Raw genomic sequence first — 21,934 nt, forward strand, 5'->3', positions numbered from 1 at the left:
TTCGCCATTTCTTTAAATTTATCAATTCAGCACAGATACTCAAACAAAGCCAAATCTGCCCTCCTATAGATCCTAATAGCTTTATTATATCTGAAATATCCGAAGAAGCATGCAAAACTTCAATTAATCTAACTAAATACTCACCTGGTTCACGGATTCCAAAAGACTTCCCAGGCTGTTCTGGCTCTCCACGTCTCTCCACCGATCCCTGGGTCCCCTGAACCCTTGCTGCTGTTCATCCTTCCTATGGTAACCTTCGTTGTGATCCAGTTTGATCTTTTTAGCTCCCCTAAGCTCATTCTCAGTGGTGGCTTTCAACCTGGAGCAACACTCGACAAACAGCTCCTCATCGAAGTTCAGAACTTTGCCCTGTCTAGGCTTCGTGGTCTCAATCTCTTGAGGAACATCCAGAGCGTTGTCCTCTATCGCGTCAGTGGGTGCAATAGTGACTACTTCACTCTTGTGGCTCGAAGAGGGTGATCTAATGACGATTTTCTCACCAGAGAACTCGCTGGAGCTTCTTTTCCTAGTTGCAGCCTCGTTGGTAGCCAAATTTTCCTCTTCTTCTTCATTTTCACTGTTGGAGCTGGTCTCTATGGAACTTCTAGGTGTTCCACAGAACAAGGGAGAAATTCGCCTGTGGCCCATGTCCTGGTCTTCTTCACCGTCTATGTCAGAATCTCTAGTGGTCTGCGAGTTTCTATCCATACTTGGAGACCTGTTCCTCACGCTACTAGGTGCTAGACTGCTGCAACTTTGAGAAGATTCCAGATCAACAGACATTCGGCTAGTGAAGGGGTCTCTCTCAAGATGAACCTTGGTGAAATTATCCTCCTCGTCGCCTGACTCCTCAGGATTCTTCGAAACTCTTTTCTCTGCCACCAGATCTCTCCAATCTTCCTCTTCGTTTCTACCTTTACCTTTTCTAATACCTGACAGCTTTCTCTTCTTGATCACTTTCTGATCGTCTTCTATGGCGCCTTCCAAAGGCACTATTTTGGAAGAATCTTCGTCATAGTTGAAGGATCCATAGCCACTGTCCTTGATCGTCAAGTCAGGCTTGCCTTGATTCCTCAGTCCATAATTCGGCTCCTTGTGTTTCAGTGCTTTCTGGTTCTTGTCAGCATTGACGTCAGTAAAATCGTCCTCGAAGGTCCTAGAAATTAATTCTTCCGCTCTCTTCTTACTGAGTCTGCACTTGGTTGCTGGTAACAATAAGAAGTAATTATTTGAAGCTTCTGCATCATGTGTTTTCTTATTATTGGAGCTGTTCTTTGATTTTGTGTGTTTTCTAGATCGATGCTCACCTTGGTTCTCATAGGTTAAATTTTTTTCCTTAGCTCTGTCCGAAGAAGAGCTTTTCTTGGATCTTTTTCCAGGACGTTTCTTGGGACTAGAAGGTATAGAGGATGAAACTGAGTGCCTTTTCTTGTCGCCTGAGGAGTCTTTAGTCTTTCCTTCGCTGGAACTGGACGATTTGAAGCCTGTTCTGGAGAGATCTGAGTCGTCTTCTGACTTGGACACCCAGTCGTTCAGTACCTCCTTAACTTTGTCTGTCTTCTCACCACCAAAAACTCTGCCAAACACGCTCTTCACGATTTTGCTTTTGTTTTGTGATTCAATTTTGTCCTCATTTTCACTGTCGTCGCTTTCACTAGTCAAATCGGCGATCTTGTTCCTTATAGAAGACTTCTTGGCTCTGGTTTTCCTGTAGTTGTCCTTGTTAGAGTATTTGTGGCTCCTAGACACCTTTTTGCTCGGATTTTGACGATCACTGATACTTGATTTTCGACCACTACCAATTATTGATGGAATTGCTTCGCTGTTCTCAGACTCTGATGAAATCTTGGAGTCCTTGTCAGAATCCTCCACTGTTTTCGATGCTTCTGGCTCACATTCTTCTTCTGATGCAATCTGCTGCTCTACTTGTTCGTCATTAATATTCCAATTCTTGTCAGAATTTTGGTTGTCAATTAATTCATTTGTGTCTAAAGAATTATCATCGATATCAGATTTGGTGACTTTAGGCTCGCTATTCTCGACTTCTTGTTTCTCTTCAGGTTTCGGCTCCTTGTCAGAATCCTTCAGGAATGTCGTGGAAGACTCTCGTTCCTTTGTTTGCTCTTTATATATCTCCAATTTTTCTTCTCTTTCAAATAAAATTTGAGACAAAGGTTTGTCTGCTAGACTTGAGGATGACGAAACTTCATCGTCATCCATTGACTGAAAATACTTGATTTTGTTCTCTAATAATTCAGTTTTCTTCTCAGAAACTTGTTGTTCCTGTACTAACTGTTTCAAAGCAGTTTCTTCCAAAGATTCTGGCTCAGGATAAAATTTACCGATTTCTAACTCCTCAACAATTTGTAATTCATTAGATTCATGATCATCTTCATTTTCTAATATTGCAGAGATAACTATACCATCACTTTTGGCAGAATTATCTTCCAATTGTGAATCAGGTACTAAACGCTCTAACTTTTCATTAATATCAAATGTTTCAGTATAATCAAATGATTTTTGATCATCTGTGGTCTCTGAAGGCTTGGCCACATCATTGAACACTAATTTATTCGGACTATCTTTAGATTTGGAAGAACTCTTAATAGTTTTATCTTCCGAACTGTTTTCTGTTTTTTCAAAATGTTTTTTAGCTCTGCCTTTCTTGGATTTACCATGGCGTATCGTTTTGACCAGTTCACCCTGCTTATCACTCTCGTTATCAAACGTCATTTTCATACTTTCTCCTTCAAGATTTTGTACTTTAGAAGCGTCCAATTCATCAATATCTTCAAAACTCCTCCTATCTGCTTTTTGATCCTTGCATAAGCTTGAATTCAGGTGTTGATTAAATTCCTGTATTTCTGGTTTGGAGTAATTAAAACTTTTAACTGACTCAACTTGTATACTGCATTCACTTTCATAGTTTTTCTCAGAATTGCAATTAACGTCCTCAGATTCCTTATTAAATGTGCTTGAATAGTCTAACTCGTAGCTCTTATTGCTCTCAGAACCAACTTCTTTACAGATTTCTATGCTGCGTTTGTTTATGGTAAACTTCAGACTCAAACGTTCATGTGACTGATTCTCTTCATTATCTTTATCGTCTAACTTATCTCTTGAAGGATTCTCAGTCTTTTCCTCGGAATCCAATTTATATATACTATCTTTCTCCACGATTGTGTTTTCTTCTGTCCTCAGCAGAGCATCTTTTATTTCCATATCCATATCCTGGTTTTCCTGCAGCCTGGGACCACAATCTGAACACTGTTCTTTCAAATCATCTTCTTTCATTCTTGGAGTATCAGTTTTTGATTCTGAATTGCTCACGGCAGAATCTTCAGATAAACCTTCTGAAACATCCTTATAATCCAAATTAGACTTTGTTTTGTTCAAGTGTGAAGACTTTGCAATTTTAATGGACACATTCTCACCCAGAACAGTTACCAACGTCGAATCGGCTGAATTTTCCAACTCAGAATTATCTAAAATAATTTGTTCATCAATCGAGCTTTTCTTCTTAGTTTTTTCTTTCTTTTTTTCATGTTTCTTCTTCTTTCCAACGTCCTCTACCTTCTTGATCTGCATTTTTATGGGCGTAGATGTGGATTCTGGCTCAGGAGTCACTTGATCAGTGAGAACATACTCATCATGGCTCATATTTTCAGTGATCTTACAAATTTCCTCATCCAGAAGTTCATCTTCAAGGATGTGTTGATGGGTGGTCTGAGAATCCGTCAAAGAATCCTGTTCTAGTTGATTGTTATAGCAAGGATCAGTCTGAACTGGTTCTAAATCCTTCTGAGTAATGATGGATTCGGGAGGATTAGCGTCTTTCTGGTCATCCTTCAGCTCTATAGACACATTCATGGCTTCATCAGCTGATTCAACTCTATTTTCGTCGCTGGAAGTATCATTTTGACCAACGTCTTCTATACTTTCAGCGTCCTCCATACATGTTCTGTCTTTCTTAGATTTGGCCATTTGAAGTAAATGAGACTGAGACTGATTGTGTTTCTTTAGAGAGCTCTTCCTGGTGAAGCTGGTAGTACAAACATCGCAGAAAAATCTGGCAGCCTCCTTCGTCAATTTCTTCCTCTTCTCCACGATTAGAATTTCACCTGTCTTCTTATGAACCACCACGTAATTGCCTGCTGTTCTCTTCTTCGGCGTCTGAAAATCATCCTGAACTTGGGAAAGACCATCCAGCTTCGTGTCCACCTTATCTTCGTTTTTCAGTTCGTCTTCTTCATATTCCTCGCCTTCTTCCTCGTCGACCGGCGTTTTAGAATTTTCAACTACCTCTTCCACTTGTTTTTCAACATTCTCTTCTGGTTTTTCATCAAAAACTTCGTTCGAGATGACTTCCTCAACCGGTTTCTCTTGCTCAGTCGACGGTTTTGCTTGTAACTCCTGGCTAACATCGTTCTTTGCTGTCTCTTGATGCGATATACAATCCTCAATATCCATTGGGATATCAAAGTCATCCATCAAATAGAACTCAGCAAAGAAGGATATGTTTTTCTTGGCTCTTCTTTTCAAACTTTGTCTTCTGTGGGTGTTTTTCTCCGTATCGACAGATTCTGAGTCGGTCACAGAGGTATCTGTTTGCACGTCTTCTCGTGACTCGTAAAGCTTCTTCTTCTTGGAATAACGCTTTTTTCTGAAATAACTAAAATCACTGACGCATGAGGTCTCTGACAAATTATCTGCGCTCTCAACTCGTTGATTTAGGCTTTCCTGGCCTGACAAGTCCTCAGAAGACAGTTGTTTTCTCTTCGAAGATCTCGTTCTACTAATTTGTTCGGTTTTACCAATTAGATCTATGGAACCAGCAGAACTAGACCTTTCTAGGTCCACGTGTTCACGAGTCGAACTCCTAAAGCTACGTTTTTTGCCTTCAGAAGAATTTTTCTGGCAAGAGCTTTCTGGCTGCTCCTCTTTTCCGGCCAAACTTCTGCCCGCCTCTGGGTACTCTGCGTTGCTTGTTTCAGGTTCTGGTTGAGAACAGTTGCTCTGAGTGTCTAAATTCTCGTCGATGATCGACTTTCTCTTATACGTCCTTTTCTTTGTGTGCTGCAACACTTCGGTCACCTCTGGAACCTTGAATGGTTCCAGACTTGCCGAAGAAACTTGTAAACTAGTCAGATCGTTGGAATTCTTGCTCTGATCTTCAATTTCTTCGATGAATCTACTCGTCCTCAAGGATCTTCTAGGAGGAAGTTGATTTGTCGTTGTGGATTCAAGGGCTGCGGTCTGTGTGCGCATCCTGGAGTCAGAATTTTCCTGAGAAACGGTGCCTTGTGTCTGTGTCTGGTCAACTATCAAACACTTCTTCTTTCTTCCACGCTTCTTTGGCACTTTGGGGACAACTATAGGTTCTTCTGTGATCTTCTGTGACTCTTTTTGATCGTTCACTGGAGGATTTTGAGTGATCTCTTCTTTATCTGCTGCTTGAGTCTCCATATTCTTGAAACTAGTATCTTCTTTTTCTTCTTTTTCTTCTTCCAATTGTTCTATGCTATCTAATAGCGTCACCTGCTGCGTTGGAACTTCATTTTGTATATTTTCGCGTTTCTCAGATGGTTCTTCCAAAGGCAGTTCAGGATTTTCAGTTGGGACAATGGTGCTAATGCTGAGAACAGGGTTACTTTCGGATTCCTTCGAGGTCTTCTCGTCGTTTCTCGGTTGAATCATGGATTTCGTCCTGAAAGATTTCCTTCTAGGTCCTCTGCTATTCTCAGATACTATTTCGTTCACAGAAGATTCTGTCACTTCGATAGACTCCACTCTGAACATCGTTTCTTCTTCAGAAATTTGGCTTATTTTCTCTTCCTGTTGCGATTTCTTCTTGGAGGACTTTCTGATTGGAGATTGAATTTCTAAATATTGATCCACAGCCTCTGTAACGGAATTTCTCTTTCCAGTTATTTTCATCGAATTCTTTTCTTCGTTAGTCACTTGAACTTCTTCCTTATTTTTCGCTACACTTACACCTTGAGGGGCATCTTCGGGTTTATCCTCTTCATTTGTTGCATGTTCTTCTAAATTTTCCTTAGAATCTATCTTGAGCTTCTCAGTACTTTCTTCAGAGTCTTCAGCTGTCTTAACATCATTTACAATCCTATTATCCTTTGCTTCGGGTTTTTCACTTACACTTTTCTCCTCACATGGTACCTTGTCTGCATCAACTTCAGTAGACAAGTCGTTTTGAACATTTTCTTTGGTAGAAGGCACTTGCTTTGATTTTTCGATTAACTTTATCACGTCAGCCAGATGCAGTTCCTCAGAGATCGAACTCTCCTCAAAATTCCCTGCTGGCTCGGAGGATTTCCTTTTATTTTTCTTTGGGGACTTCATTTCCACTGATCGTTTCTTAGATTTTCTTTTTACTTTGACCTCTTCAGTTACGTCTTCACATTTTTTCTTTTCTTCTTCCATAGTTGACAAAGACACATCTGCAGAATTACTTACTGGAATCTCCAAAACAGGCGATGAAATTTCATTTCTAATAGGGCTCGTTTCAATAGAAACGGCTTCCTCTTCTACTTTTGACTCATTAGTACAAGCTCCCTTTTCTTTTAAAGAAGTAGTCTTCTCATCTTCTCTCAGCAATTTAATTTCAATCTCTTCATCGGCAACTGTTCTACTGCAACTTATATTCGATTCATTTTTTATTTCCTTCTCATCAGAATCTTCTACATTAGACTGCGATTCTTTGGAAAATTCTTTCAAAACCATCTCTTCATTTTCTACAGTAACGTCTTTTTTCTCCAAGCTTTTGTTCGAACTATTAGGAACTAAACTATCCTGACAACTCCCACTAGTCGCTTCTTTAATAGTTTCCTGTCTAGTATCTCCAATCTTCTCTGTTTTTGTTTTCGCTTTCGCTTCACTCGAAGCCTCTGTGTTTTCTGATAAACCAGGCCCGACTTCGTCCAAAATACTAGTAAGTTCGTCAGCAGCTGTATCCAATAGAGAACCAACTTCACCTTCTAATAAAGCATCCTTCTTTTTAGCTATTTTTGAAACTATTTTCTCTAAGAACGATCCCTTTCCTTTCTGTTTCCTTCTAGACAGATCTAGAATAATGTCATTGGCTGGTGACTGTTCTTTGGTGTCTTTAGAAGGAGATTCAACCTTTTGAACCTTTTCTACAGATTTATCCAAGTTCAGGTCCTTACTAGCTGCTTCTAAAACTTCAAGTTGCTTTAGATCTTCCTCAGAAATGTTCTCAACACAAGAGATCTCCTCTACCAACTTATCAGGATTACTTGCCACCTCTAAAACAGTGTCTTCAGAAGATTTAATACTTTTATCTAAATTTTGAGTCTTGCTAGTGGCATCATCAGTCTGTGGTGTGGGATTCTGGGGAAGTACACTAGAGTCCACGCTATCCAAGGAAGTCTGCGTGCTCAAGACACTTGACTGAGACTCGACAGGGACATTCATGCCCTCTGTAAGAATTCCAATTACGTTATTTAAAGATTTTTTGGATGCTCTTTCTTTTCTGGGTCCCCAGGACTTCCTAGGTCTGCCAACTTTCAATTTTTGAACTGGTGCGGGTCTTTCCAATGAATTTTCCTTGCCACTGTCCATAGAATTGCTCGTTTCCACCTGTAAATGATTTAGATTCTCGGTTACCTTGGTTGCTTCTTTGTTCTCTGAAGGGTCAGATCCTTTGGGTTTCTCTTTCTCATTTCTAGTTATTTTCTCACTTTCTTCTTGCCTATCCTTGACAACTTTCGTTGCTCCAATTGAAACGTTTCCTTTATCGTCAGAATTTGCTTCGTTCTGATCCACTGAATTGACTTCATCATTAACTTCAAAGGAATTATTTTTACCAGTTTCTTCATTCTTTGTTTGGGACACATCAGTGTTCTTTTTTTCAGATGTCTCATTGCTAGATTTAACTCTACCTCGTCTCTTTCCAAAAGTATTCTTCTTCAAGTTGAAGTCTGTCTGTTCATTCTGGATCTCCGCTTCGCTAGTATTCAGCAACGACCATCTAGTTTGCCTCTTGTCAGCAGCCTGGACAGTCATCTCAACTTCAGACTTGGTTTGGCCATCAAAAGACGACACCTGAGTGGAATTGACCAATGATTTGATCTCACTGGACATACTACTGCTTCTCCGTCTTTTGACTGCTGTTTTCATCTCGTTCATAGCTTCTTTGATCTTGTTAGATTCATCTAAAGCTTTCTCATCCTTTGAAGCAGCTTTGTCCTTTCTATCCGTGTTCCTCAGCGATTTTCTTCTTTTCGCATCGAATTTTTCTTTTTTCGTAGACGCGTCTGAGATGGATCCTGAATCCAGCTTTCCTTTTTCCAGTTCTAAATCCTTCCGGGGCTTGATCTTTGCCTGATCGAATTTAAATTTAGACACTGGTTGCCTGAGACAGCGTTTGGAAGTGGCAATCCTGGATGTCAGAACCAATTTGGTTAGAAGGTCCTCTTTATTGTCTGAGCCTATCAACTTCTTCACCTCAAAGGGAACGTTCTGAATCTTTATAGGGCTGTCATCGTCAACAACTTTCTCTAACTTTGCCTTGGCGTTACTCCTGGTCTCCAACTTTCCTTCTTCCTTTTTCTGTCTCATCTCTTTCTTCAGACCTACTTCTTCTGCATTCTTCGCCATATTTTTCTTCTCTTCCACGTTTAGAATCTTTGCAGGAGCACTCTTCCTTTTGAATTTTTCTTTAACTAGACCTTTAGCGCCTTCCTTAGTAGCTTCAGTCTTTGTATCGACGCTCTCCACGCTCTTATTCAAATTCTTCATTTCATTTTTTGCTCTCCTGCCTTTACCCTGTTTCTGATCCTTCTCTTCTTCCTGTAAACTGCTCATAACATCACTTTTCTCTCCTGAAACTTGACTCTCCTCTTTTTTGGGACTCTCCTTGTCCTCCAGGTTCAAACACTTGCTAGTCAGACTCTTGCCACGCAGGATCTTTTCCTGGCTAGAAGCTGACGTAGCAGGAGATAGGATTGGTAGGTCATTCGTAGTAGTTTCTAAAAATTCCTCAGAATTGGATGATACCTGAACAGCTGGCTCCAACGTGGGCATCTTGTCGCTGTCAGAAGACAATCTGGTTGTCCTCTTCGGCAATTGGTCGCCATTCTTGCACTTAGAAACTGCTCTTAATTTGGATCTAGTGATCGACGACTCTGGACTAGTTTCGCTGCTCCTTACCTTGGTTATTAAACGACCAGAAATAGGACACCTGATCTCAGGAGACTTTTGAGGCGACAGAGACTCTTTGTTAGGATTCCTGGCAAATTTTCCATCCTGGGTCCTCAGCTGTGACTTTGCCTTGATGGAGGCGTTCAAAGAGGCTACAGGATCCACCGGCCGCTTCCTCTTAGGTGTAGTTTGAGTGGACAACTTGTTCTTTAGGCTGAGGGACTTTGCTTCCCCTGGACTAGCTTCTGTTCCATCCACATCTACCTCCTTCTCCACATTCTTAGGAGAAGCTTTGGTGCTCTTTAATATCTTCGTACTTTCGTTAGATGTCTCTGACTTCGTCTCAGACAGGTTCTTCAAAGCTGCTCTAGCTTTAGCCTTCAAAGTTGTTTTCTTCATCTGGACCAAGCTTTTCACAGCTCCTTCTTTCGTTTTCACGTTTCTCCGTTTACCCAACACTCTGGGACCTCTGACCATTTTTGTTCTACTGCTCCTTCCGTCTGGCACATCACCTTCTTTGATAGAAGACGATCCTTCGGCCGCTTTCTCTTTGGTTTCTTTCTCCAAGTCGTTTTTCTCTGAGCTGTCGTTTCGTCCTTCGTCAGGATTCTTGTCATCAGGAGTGTAGTTCTTCACCACGCTCTCGATCACGGCAGAGATGTTGTCGATCCGACAGCGATTCCGTTGGATCGACTTCGCGTTCTTCAGCAGCTTGTTCCTCAGGGCAGCTTTGTTCCGGGACATTCGAGAGGCGCTGGAATTGTCGCCGACCATTCGTGGTCTCGTTCTGGATTGCACCTGTACAAATGGCAAAGCCTTCGTGGTATTGTGTGTGTGTGTGCGCGCACCTCGATGAGTGTATTTTTTCTGTGCTGTCTACGGAAGGTTAGGGGAGTTTTTTTTTTTTTTTTTTGTACAACCTACGGAATCAACTGCTCCCGTGATTTATGGAAGCTTCTTGGGCAACACGTCACGGGGATTATTATGGTGTATTTAAGTTGAACCCTACGGGATTTGCTACTTTACTTTGAGCATAGAAGTTTTTAGTTTGCGGAGTCTTTCGTTTGAAGAAGTAGCTAAGTATTGTTTCAGCTCTATGACTCAATAATCCTCTAAATCTGAAGTGTTTGAAAGTACAATACTAACTAGAATAATTAAGTCCGAGATCTTTTTTATAAATCATCTCTTAATAAAACAACAAATTCTTCAACAAAATCCTTGTATCTTTGTACTGAACGCATTCTAATTTACAGTGCTTGTACCCTGCAAATAAAACTCCTAAGGATTTCTACATTTACCTTAACAAATTCTTGCATCTCTCAGCATAAAGAGAAAAAGAAGAAAACACCGAAGTTTAGCATTTTGAATACTTACCAATCCTAAATTCTCAGTTCTAGTCCCTAAAATTCCTATTCTGTATCATCAGTACTGTGAGCCTTTAAAATTAGTCCCTCCAGCAGTGCTCTTAAAAATCAATCCTAAGTGTTTCTAGCTGTCACAAAATTTCTACAAGCTTTTTAACGAACAAAGTAGTATAATCCTAAAGTGTCCTAAATCCTCACCATCCCTGCTAAGACCCTTAAAACCCCAATTCCACGTCAATAACACTACACGTAACATTATACATGATTCTTTTCAATGCTCTTATCCTAATAAAAATCACTCTGGAAATTCTGCGCTTGTTCCACGGTTGGTCGATTCGAATTAGATGGAACCAGCGAGACTTTTCAAATGTCATAGTTCTTGCTTCGACAAAAATGCCAAGGGAGTGTCCATAGACGGGTCAATCGTGTGCCAGTTTTCTAAGAGAGCACGAAAACCGTCTTGTCGGTGTGACTACGTGGCGTATCCTCCCTATGTGTATATGGGTCCGTGTGTGCAACGTGCGGACAACCGTGTTGGCTAATCAATACTCCACTTATATCCGTGTCGTCCAGCCGGAGCCAGTCCCATGTTATTGCCTTATCATTATCGAGTTTCATCTTTTTCGTCAGGATTCGGGTCATCCGCTAACTGGAGCTGTTTGCGAGCTGCTCGTTTACCTAATTCCAACCAGTCGCCGGACTGTGCATGCTTTTTGGGTCACCGTGTCTTACTAGCTTCTTGGCACAGAGCATGCATTTTTTGCAAATTGTCCTCTTAAGACTTTTTCTTTTTCTGACTCGGCAGCTTTCTTTCACGGTCAGTAGGTCTCCTCTTGTCTGTTGCATTATTGCTCACCACTTACACGTGTGTTCCCAGCAATTAACTTCTGTACATGAAGCTTGAATCTTCCCTCTTTTTTTTTTTTTTTTTTTTTTTTTTTTTTTTTTTTTTTTTTTTTTTTTTTTTTTTTTTTTTTTTTTTTTTTTTTTTTTTTTATTTTGCCGTTGATTCGAATTCGTCCAGAATTTTGAAACTCTCGTCGTCGAAGCGAAGAACTTCTTTTGTTCGTTTTTTTTTATTTCCTATTTGCCAATTTCATAATTGCTGATAACTTATGTTCGTAGGATGTGTGATTAGCGATTAAGTTACGTATTTGGTATTAGAATTCCTTCATTTCTAGCTTCGATGCGAATTTCTATTTGAGAGAAATTTACAATTTTTAACTTTCCAGTGAAAAAGGTAAGGCAGAGGCTTTCTTAATTTTATAATTACTGACCGCTTACTTATGCGTACATATTTAGCAATTAATGTTTATATCTACGATTGAAAATGTTTTAGCTTAGATTCGAATTTTACAGAGATATTTTCCCCTCCTCGATAATAAAGGCAGAGCAAAGGTTTTCCTTTAAGAATTTAAAGTAACTTTATTTACTGTTGCTGCACTATTCTTCTCTAGTTGATAATTATATTTCCAGATATCTCAACTCTACTTCATTTGTGTGTCAATTAATATGTATGACAATTAATTCTGCTTAGTATGAATAGCACGTGGATGATGATTCCGGTGTTATTCGACATTAAAACCACATGAACACGAAAACTGAACATCTAGGATGAAGTTAATTGAATTGTTCAAATATTCAACACTTACAGTACGTAGTCTACCCTGGGTCCGCACCGTATTGTCTTGCAGTACTTTCCTGGTTGCCCTTTTAGGGGGTAAGTTGGCTAACATCTTCTGTATGCTCTCCCCTATGAACAGAAAACAGTATAAAACATAAATTAAGTTGTACAGTTTTACGTTAAGGTTTCTTAAACATATAATGTTGCATCACTTTGATTCAAATTCATTTATCTGTCTAATTTTACAAATTTTACAACTTACTTCTTCTATATAAGAATGATGCTCCAATATATCAATTATTTTGTGTATATATTATTAATTATTTATTACAGGTGCTTCATGAAAGTTTCATTAACGTTGTATCATTAATAACGTAATTTACTTGGACAGTAACTCATTGGTTATTTAATTCCAATTATTGGGAATTATTCATACATAAAATCTTGTATCGTAAAGACTATCTAGTATAGTGGTTTAACAGCTTATTAATCACTCAATTAATGTTTGATTATATCTGCCTGAATATCAGCTGCTTCTTCTTTAAATAAGGGGTGTCCCAAATTTTGAAAGCATAGCTTATAACTAAAAAGAATTTTGAGAAATTAAAATTCAATAAGAGTTGGCAAAAATTTCATACTTTTGATTATGTTCAACGTTTGCTCATAACTCTTTAATAAAGCATTTACATGAAAGTTGCATATAAAACGTTTTTCTATTTTCCCTGCTGGATTATGCTCCAACGCTTTGTGAAAGTTTCCGGAAAAAATCTAAAACGCTCTGTATATCCAAACTGTATATGCAAACGCACGCAAGTACACAGACGTGTATATGTACAGACATTAAAGGCACGTTAATATTAATCAACGTATGATTAATAAGTTTCAAGTTATCATGCCTCACCATATCCATAATTATCGCGTGGCTAAGGGAAGTTGTTGGATAAGTGATTCAACTAAATGAAACAAAGTTTTAATTAGTGCGATAATTAGACGCTCCTCTAATGTGGTTAACAAATTTTCCCTACCTTGTGTGTTCCTATTTATGTTCGCTTTTTATTAACTTCTAAATCACGCGCTGCTCTGGAATTTTTAATATTCTTCTTTGAGAATAAATTTTATTAGAATTGCCAAAGTTAAAGTTATAATACAACGCGACTCTACATGAGATAATTAATAACGTTGGTAATTAAAAATGTATTACACTAGCTTTTATCCTAAAACAAGTATTATCTTTGTTGTAAAAATAAATTTATTCCGATGTAACAGCATAATTTATTTGGTTACGCTGGGTAACTCAACATTCGCGCTTTAATGGAAGCTAATTAAAATTTATATTTCACAGGACATTAAATCCCGTGAAAGGGTGGCTAAATTACAGCAGCAGAGAGTTACAAGATGACCGCTTAATCAGAGTCCAGTAGCAGGTGTTAATTACGTGACTTCTTCTATTGATCACTTGATCAGCTTGTACTGAGAAACGCAAGCATCAAAACTTGTCTCTGCATATGTAAAGTTATGTTGGTTCAAAAGCAGTTTCCTTTCCGAAATAAAATATTTACGTGGTCAGCACTGTAATTTGTTTTCTATTGATGAGAAATATAAAGAGGGATCCTACAATTTTAAAACGTTCTGTCTGCTCTATAGTGTCTGAAGTACTTGCTGTTCATCTATGATTTAAAAATGAGCTGATAATTTTATAAACTAGGAAAAATGAAATAGAAGAAAATAGTCACTCACTGTCACTAGGCCTGACCCTTGGCCCCGTAGGTTGCTTCTCCTTAGGGGTGTTCACCCTTGGAGTCTGGGAATTTTGAATGTTTCTCTTCATTCCACGCTGCCTTCGCCTCCTACTGCGACTTCCAAAGGGTCTCCACTTGCACTTTTTCTTTCCATTGCCAAATAGTCCTAACAACCAAGCCTGGTCTCCTCCGCATTCCAACATATGCCTATGCAACTCTGGTAGAGTGGTACAGTTCTTGGAACACTTGGTGCACACCTTCTCCACTAAGATAGCCGTCCTCGCCTTTGTCGTGGGTACATCTTTTCCTGGTAGAAATAGGTGCTTGTAAAGTTCCCTTTGGTCACCAGAAAACTCGAAGTGGGAACACCAGACGTTTGGGTGCGTGATCACTTTGTGGTCCTCCATTTCTTTCAAAGTTACCTGTGACGAAAAAACGGTAATTGTGATTAGTGTCATTGTTGTATTATTACTTGTTAATAAAGCAATTCTATTATGTGAAACAACGAATAAAGCAATCTTTGCCAGATAAGTGGCCACGTCTGCACGATTAAAGTTTTGTACGATTATTTTACTGTATTTTTATTTCAAGAAAATCTAATAAAAAATCAAAATTGCAGCCTACTGCAATCAAACAGCTTTTGGCGAGTAACTTATGACTTTCGATGATTTTTCTGTTATTTATCGATTTTTCGTGGGCAATTGTGATGTTTTGGACCGTGAAAAGGATTTTAGGCTAATTTCAAGCAACAACCTGAAGTTCTAGTTCACGGGACAATTTCACGAAGCAAACGTCCCAATTAACTCAATCGATAATAACGATCGGCACGCACGGTTATTACGATTGGACTTGGAATCGACAGTAATATCGCAGGACGATCAATAGAGATTCGTTCGACGACAGCTAATTGTCAATCAACATGAAGAGATGTCCTTTCAACTGCTCTGCAATTCGATCGATAGTTACCAATCAAGTAGGCTGATTAATTAGCTAATCGCTCATAAATGTCGACTGTGTCAATTTCCAAACTATTTCTGAAGACAATTCCGACATCAACTTCATATTGAAACTTCTCGACGAAATCGGAGAATAATAATTTTTTGGCTAAATGTAACAAATAAATTATTCATCAAATTTCTACAAAAAATCTGCAACCGATTTATCATTCTGACCATTCTGCCTAACAGATCCATACGATTTCTTGCATGAAGTGGTCATCAAAAATATTCTGTCCTCGTATCATTCAAAAATCAATTCGAGACAACCTCCAGGTATGAATCAGAGCATCCGAAAATAACGTCTGCGCCAACGCGACCATTTATTATTCCAATAACCGCCTCGAAATAGCGCCATTCATCGCCTAAATATTTCCATTGAGGACTCACATGTTTGGAGGCGCAGGCGCCGCAGATATAGACCCTCGGCCTGGACCATTCCCCGGTTAGCTCGGCGTAAATAATTTCCTGTTTCTTAGCTGCCTCGATCGAAGTATTCTCGTCCCACCTCCTCAGCCTCAGGAAGTTGCCAAATTCCACAGTGAACTCTGTGTCCTGAAGTTGCTCCGCCTCAGAGCCATCAGGCACCTCTGAGGACTTGACAATCTCGCAGCGAGACGTTTGCTCGACATCCGGGCTGTTTGCCACGACTAAAGGCTCGTCATCAGTCTCTTCGAGACTCCTAGAATCCAGATTCTGTTCATCCTGAACAATCTCTGAGGGAGCAAGAACAGTGATCTGGCGCAGCCTGTTTAAACTGAGACGTTCTTTCAGAAGTTGTTGTTTCTTCCTTAGAGATAGTTGAGTGGAGATATCGAACTTGCTCAGGTCTTTTATGGAACATGTCCACTGCTCCTTCCCATCGTACTTCCTTGGGAAGTTATACTTCTCAAAGGACACTCTTCTGGGATGAGACCTATTGCTCTTGCCAGGTTTTTGGGCATATTCACTGTTATTCTCGTACTCTTCGTTACTATATTCTTTAGAATAAACTGGTGTCGCAGCAGTCAGGGAGATGTCTATGGGGAACTGGATCTGATTAACGTTGTGTTCGTAGAAGGACTGTTGAGGTTGTTGCTGAGGTTTGGTGTCTATTATGGATAAACTGGTGGATGTAACTGTTGATGAGGAGCTCTGGAGCTTGCCGTCTAGGTGATGCAGTAGGTTTTCTCGAATGTTACAGCTCACGCTGCTGTAGAAGGAGCTGTCAAATTCTGGACTGCCCGGGTTGCTGAAGTTGTCCTTCACTGGATGCATCGGCTTTAGAAGAGTGTTCGTAGCTTCTGCTCGATGTTCGTGGCCGGTGTCCTCTGGTCTTCTGTCCCTGGGATTTGAAACGTCGCGCATGCTTTGGTTGCCTAGCTCCTTGCAGGGCGAAGGTTCCTTTATTTTCTCCTGTGGACAAAGTAGAAAACTATATTACTTAAAAAATTAAGAATTTAGTTTAATTCATTGGAAAGGTAAAGATACAGAAGTAGATGAAAATTGGCATTTAGAATTTGGAGTTTCATATTTAGGATTTAGTACATCTAAATCTGTAAGACCTTTTTCAGAAGATTCTCAATTATTATTATTATATCTAACCCTAACCTGAATCTGAAGGTTCCTTTCCACATTGACACCATGATTCTCGCTCATGTGACCGGCTAAAGCTTCCCTGGTGAGGTATCTAGTGGAGCATTGTAAACATCCATGGTACTTGTCCCCATGGCTGCTAACCATGTGCTGGAATAAGCCCTCTAAACTCTCTGCACACTTGTCAGAACAATACTGACAGTTTTGTGACGGTTTCCTGGAGTTCCTCTCTGACCTTCTGCCACCACCTTGCTGGTGAACCCTCTCTGTGTGTCGTTGTCTAAGAGATATCGACATGAACTTCCTGTCACAATATAGACAGAGATGCCTGACAGTGGGAGAAGGTGGTTTAGAAGGAGATTTCGAGCCCTGAGACGAGAAAGACGACGAAGAAGCAGAGGACGACGACGAAGGCGACTGTGGAACAGCCAATTCACTGGTCTGACAATTCTGCAGCACAGAAGCCACTTTGTCCAGGGGTAAACTGCAATGCAAGCTCGTCATGGAGAAATCCTGGGTCCTAGAATCCCTAGACTCTTCCACAGAATTGTCCAACGTCCTCGTTTGCTCCTTCTCCTGGCCGTTCTCATCGATTAGCTGATTAATGCCATTTAGAAGGTCATTCAGCAGATCTCTGCATACGTTCCAGAGCTCCACGTTGTCAGACACGAACTCTCTGCAGTCTTCCTTGGTAGGGTCAATGCTGCTCTTATCCTCAGCCTGGTTCTCACTCAGCCTCTCCATGATAATCGTCCCCAGGGAACGATTTTCTTTCTTTTCTTCTTCATCGTTTCTTGCTGTTTCTTGGGCAGACTGCTCCTCAGACTTTGTTTCTTTGGAAGAACCCTTACCAATCCTGCGAATATCCTCCTCGTCCACTCTTTCCACTTTGTTTGGCTCTTTTTCTTCACTGACACTCTCAGACAGACTCTCCTGGAAATTGGACTCTTCATTCCTCAGAAAATTCTCAATCCTATCCACTTTCTGGCGTTCCAAGGGGCTTTCTTTTGCTTCTGGCTTGTCAGGCTGCTCCGACGGGAAAACAGCAGCCTCTGTTCTGCTTTCGTTGGGCTTCGAAGGTTCGAATATAGCTGCTGGACCTTTGGAATCCTCGTCTTCCTGGTCCTCGGGCAGTTTCTCCGGCTCCTTGCCCTTTTCGGCCTCCTTCTTTCTATTTAACTCTCTGTCATCGTCCTCCTCGTCCTTGATCACTCCATTCAACACCGTCATCACATATTTTTCCAGAGTTTCGAGGTTCCTTTCAACGCTGTTCCTGTCGTCTTCTTCTTTCCTCGGTGAGTCCCCGTTTCTGGAGTCAGGAACCTTTTTCCTGAGATTATTGATCACGTTGCTGAGCCTGCTTCTCTTGTCTTGAGCCGTTTGAGCGGATCTGTAAGTGTGACAGTGTTTTTCCTGTTGTTGCTGACGGTCGCTGTTCGCGCTGGCCGTATGGCTCATGCCTAGATCATCCAGGTTGTGAGTTGAAGCGACCATCCTGACGTCGACGCTCGACGGAGACGATCCTGTCGTCGCCGCAGACGATGCCGTCGTTGCCGGGGAGAATTTCGCTGCGCCGAAAACCTCCGCAGCCTCGCTGCTCGTCTTACTACCAGCCACGTCCGCCGAGGCAGCTTCTGAAAATTCAAAATCACGATTGGTTAGTGCTTCGCATTTCTTTTTCTTTTTGTAATTACTTGATAATTATGGTAATTATTTACATGGGAAGCATGGATGTAATTTAGATACTATAATTGATCGGTACTTCAGTAATTTCAGAATTTCTGGTATATAGGTTAGGAATTCTATTTCTTTCCCCCTTTTTTTTTTTTTTTTTTTTTTTTTTTTTTTTTTTTTTTTTTTTTTTTTTTTTTTTTTTTTTTTTTTTTTTGTAAAGGATGACGAGAAAGAGAATTTTGAAAACAAAACGTATTCAAGAATTGAAGGAGAGTTGCAGAAGTTTAATAATTCAAGGTTTCATTGACTTATATGGATGTTACCAAATATCAGTTATTTTAATTTTCAGGGTCTGCAGAAAGTTAATAGAACACGACTAGACATTCAAAATAGCACTCGTGGATCGCATATATCCAAGGGGTGGAACTAAAATACCCAGACGATGGTATGCATTTAGTAAATGAGATATGCAGCCTACGCAAACGGAAGTGAAAAAAACAGGCCAGGTTATATAAGCATGGAAACAGATCAATAATTCCTTGCTTGCCCGATATGGTCGTAAACATCCACGGACCTCTGCAGAAGATTGTGAGAAGCTATGACATCTTGAGATTGACATCCCCACCCTACATTTTCCTATCCTATCTTCTTTATTCTCAGCCTTACCATCATTACTCGAAGCAAGAAAATTAATCCCCCTTGTTCGATAAATTTTCTCGCCTTCTGAATATTTTTATGGCGTTACTAACAAATTTAAAATGGTTAATAAATTCACGGAGTAATTGAATTACGAAAAATTCATTTCTACATCCTTCTAATTTCAAAGTTTTCAATTTTTAATTTCCCAATTCAGTTTCTAAATCTGAACAGTCGTCGAGTTCCATGTCCATCGACCGAATAAGGTTTCATTGTCAGAGAGAAACAGATTTGCGCGTGGCAAAAATGGTTCTGGTAATATGTTCGGTGGTTCTCGTTTAATATCCCGTGTAGAAGTTATTAAACGCTGACTATAAGCCGATTAAGGCGTTTCACGAACCGGAAACCCGAGTCCTGATCCTTTCGAAAAACCTCCTTCTAGAGTTGACCGTGTTTCATTGTGGTAAATTAACTTCCACTATCAAAACTTGTTGGATTCCATGGAAAAAAACATTGTTGTTTAGTTGTAGCCTTTTGGACTTTATTTTTATTACATAACATTGCTATGTTTCGGTTTCCTTTTCGAATTTTGTATTTTAATCTATTTCCTAGTAATACGTTTGTCTCGTGTTTTTATTGCCAAAACGATTTAGATCGAATTTAGTGAAAAGTACAGCAGAACGAAAAATCGATAGACATACTTCGAAATCGAACGAGATTCGAGCCAGATTGAATCTGAAATTGAATTAGAAATCAGAACAATGCCCCCGTTGCGAAAGACTAACATAATGGAAAAAAGTTGAGGAAAAATCTGAGAGGTGGCTATCCAGATGTCCAAACTGGTCTAGTACAGAAAGTCTATCGAGATTGGAATGTCGAAGGGGCTGTTTCAGTTGAGGTGCGTTTATTTTCACGGGCGAGCTGCCAACTGGTGCGATATACAGGACGTAATAGCGACGCTTCGCTTCCACTGAGTCGCGTTTGTTAATGTTTTATGAAATTTTTCGCTGCACCGTATCACCATAAAACTTGCATCCACGTCCTTGGCTTCATTTTCAATGAATCTGACACGGCAATATTTTCAGGCTTCCAAGAATATATATTATAAATCTGATTGTACAGATTATTTCATAATCCTAACCTTACAAGACATTCAGAAACAAAACGAGCCTCGTTATACGCCATTTACAAAATTTACAGAGTCGTATCTCGTGCCGTTTCGACTTTAATATCCACTGCCTGTTTCCGACGTTCTCGTTTTTCTTATGTCTGCCTCAAAGAATTTTTCGTCGCAGTTGTATCGTAATTTTATTCGCACATGGTATAAAAAGATCATTCACAGGAAAAATTGCGGATTGGTTTGGAATTCATAAGGTTAGAATTCCTAACCTAGTTGCAAGAAATTTTCCACATAAAATAAATCACCTGCGTATGAATTATCTAAATTTATGTTTTAACGATAAGCTTTTCAGCTACAAAAAGCTAACTATCGGCTGAATAATTTAGCGACATCGTTAAACCACCACCTGTGCTATTACGTACGAATTTCATATCAGAGTACCGCGTAATCAGCGCAATGAATTACCCGATGTCCTCTATTTTCATCCCGCGAAGATTAATCTTGACTAATCGATGAGGAAATACTTTCATCCTGGCGATATAGTCGGTAAAAACAGATATCGCTGTAATCATCAAAGTAAGCTACGATTTAATTTTTTGTCCAAATTGGGTCTGAAGGAGGCGTATAACATACTGTCAATAATTTCACTCGGCTAATAATTCGATATCCGCTAATGAATAGGGGATTATCAATGTGTCTGTTGTAAAACTGGTTTCGCTCATGGAATTCATTTTCCGCGCATGTACACGCACACGTTTGCTTTCAGTGGAAAATCCTTTGGCTAGACGATAATTCTTAATCTGTGCGAAACTTAGCTATTTGCGCAATTATAATTTACGATGCCAATAAAACCATTACAGGGAGTTTCAGATATTTATGTATGTTTGCATGTTTCGAAACATCTTCGATACTTATTCCTACGTTATCGATCCAATTCTATAATTCTGCGATTCGAGAATACTAAAGTTCCAAAGTTCTAGAGTACCAAAGTTCTAGAGTACCAAAGCCCTAGAGTACCAAAGCCCTAGAGTTCCAGAGCCCTAGAGTTCCAGAGCCCTAGAGTTCCAGAGCTCTAGAGTTCCAAAGTTCTAGAGTTCCAAAGTTCTAGAGTACCAAAGTTCTAGAGTTCCAGAGCCCTAGAGTTCCAGAGCCCTAGAGTTCCAGAGCTCTAGAGTTCCAGAGCTCTAGAGTTCCAGAGCTCTAGAGTTCCAGAGCTCTAGAGTTCCAAAGTTCTAGAGTTCCAAAGTTCTAGAGTTCCAAAGTTCTAGAGTTCCAAAGTTCTAGAGTTCCAAAGTTCCGGCGTTCGAAAGCTTTAGAGTCTCAGAGCTGTGGTGTTTCGGATTTCCAGAAGGCTGAAATTAAATAATTCTAGAACTCTGGAAATACCAAAACTAGAATTTGATACAATAATTATTCGCAGCACTAGTAAAATCTATGAAATGATTTAAAGCATGCTTTTCCATATTTTCCCTGCAAGACTAAAATATTCCTCATATTTTTCTTGATACTTTCTAGTAGGTAAAAATCATCCAAAAAGTATTGAACAAGCTTGCTTTCATATTTCCTATTCCATCGGACGATAATATGTTTTTCATGGAGAAACAAGGCAGTATGCATGAGAAATTTATCTACCATAACATCACTTTGATACATATTTAGGTGAACGATGTAGAGAGAACATTAAAAATAACGATCTTCCCTAGGCATATGTGAGAGTGGCGAGTTCATCTACACAACTAGAGAGTCTCTCGCTTAGGGATGCATAGAATTTTACAGAAGCATCATTCTCGCATTCATCGGTCCGCACGACTTGAATACTTTTCCAATATTTTTCACTTACACACGATGGACGAGATGTGTGGAGGCAACCGCGCCCAAAATTTTCTTCTCTATGCTTCCATAATTAATGACGAATAAACACTACATAATTTTCAATTAAATATTTTATATTAACTTCCGAGGAGAATCCTATTTAAATGTACGTAACTATAAGATTTTAATATTACTATCATAAAACATTTTTCAGA

At 39.7% G+C, this 21,934-nt stretch overlaps 1 protein-coding gene across 3 annotated transcripts in view; it reads right to left on the reverse strand.

Annotated features, from left to right (window-relative positions):
• LOC122576484 overlaps positions 1 to 21,934 on the reverse strand; it is a 79,695-nt gene that overhangs the window by 9,265 nt on the left and 48,496 nt on the right. The window contains exons 3-8 of one of the 3 annotated variants that reach the window (XM_043746852.1): positions 16,493 to 18,111; positions 15,293 to 16,297; positions 13,906 to 14,329; positions 12,197 to 12,297; positions 1,308 to 9,978; positions 145 to 1,205 (exon numbers count right to left, since the gene is read on the reverse strand). In XM_043746852.1, the coding sequence (XP_043602787.1) occupies positions 145 to 1,205; positions 1,308 to 9,978; positions 12,197 to 12,297; positions 13,906 to 14,329; positions 15,293 to 16,297; positions 16,493 to 18,111 (12,881 nt within the window). Of the gene's footprint in view, positions 1 to 144; positions 9,979 to 11,098; positions 11,485 to 12,196; positions 12,298 to 13,905; positions 14,330 to 15,292; positions 16,298 to 16,492; positions 18,112 to 21,934 lie in introns of those variants that run through there. The other 2 variants (XM_043746851.1, XM_043746853.1) reach the window with 2 other exon arrangements.

Source organism: Bombus pyrosoma, linkage group LG16 (assembly GCF_014825855.1).
Source record: "Bombus pyrosoma isolate SC7728 linkage group LG16, ASM1482585v1, whole genome shotgun sequence".
Lineage (NCBI taxonomy): Eukaryota > Metazoa > Arthropoda > Insecta > Hymenoptera > Apidae > Bombus > Bombus pyrosoma.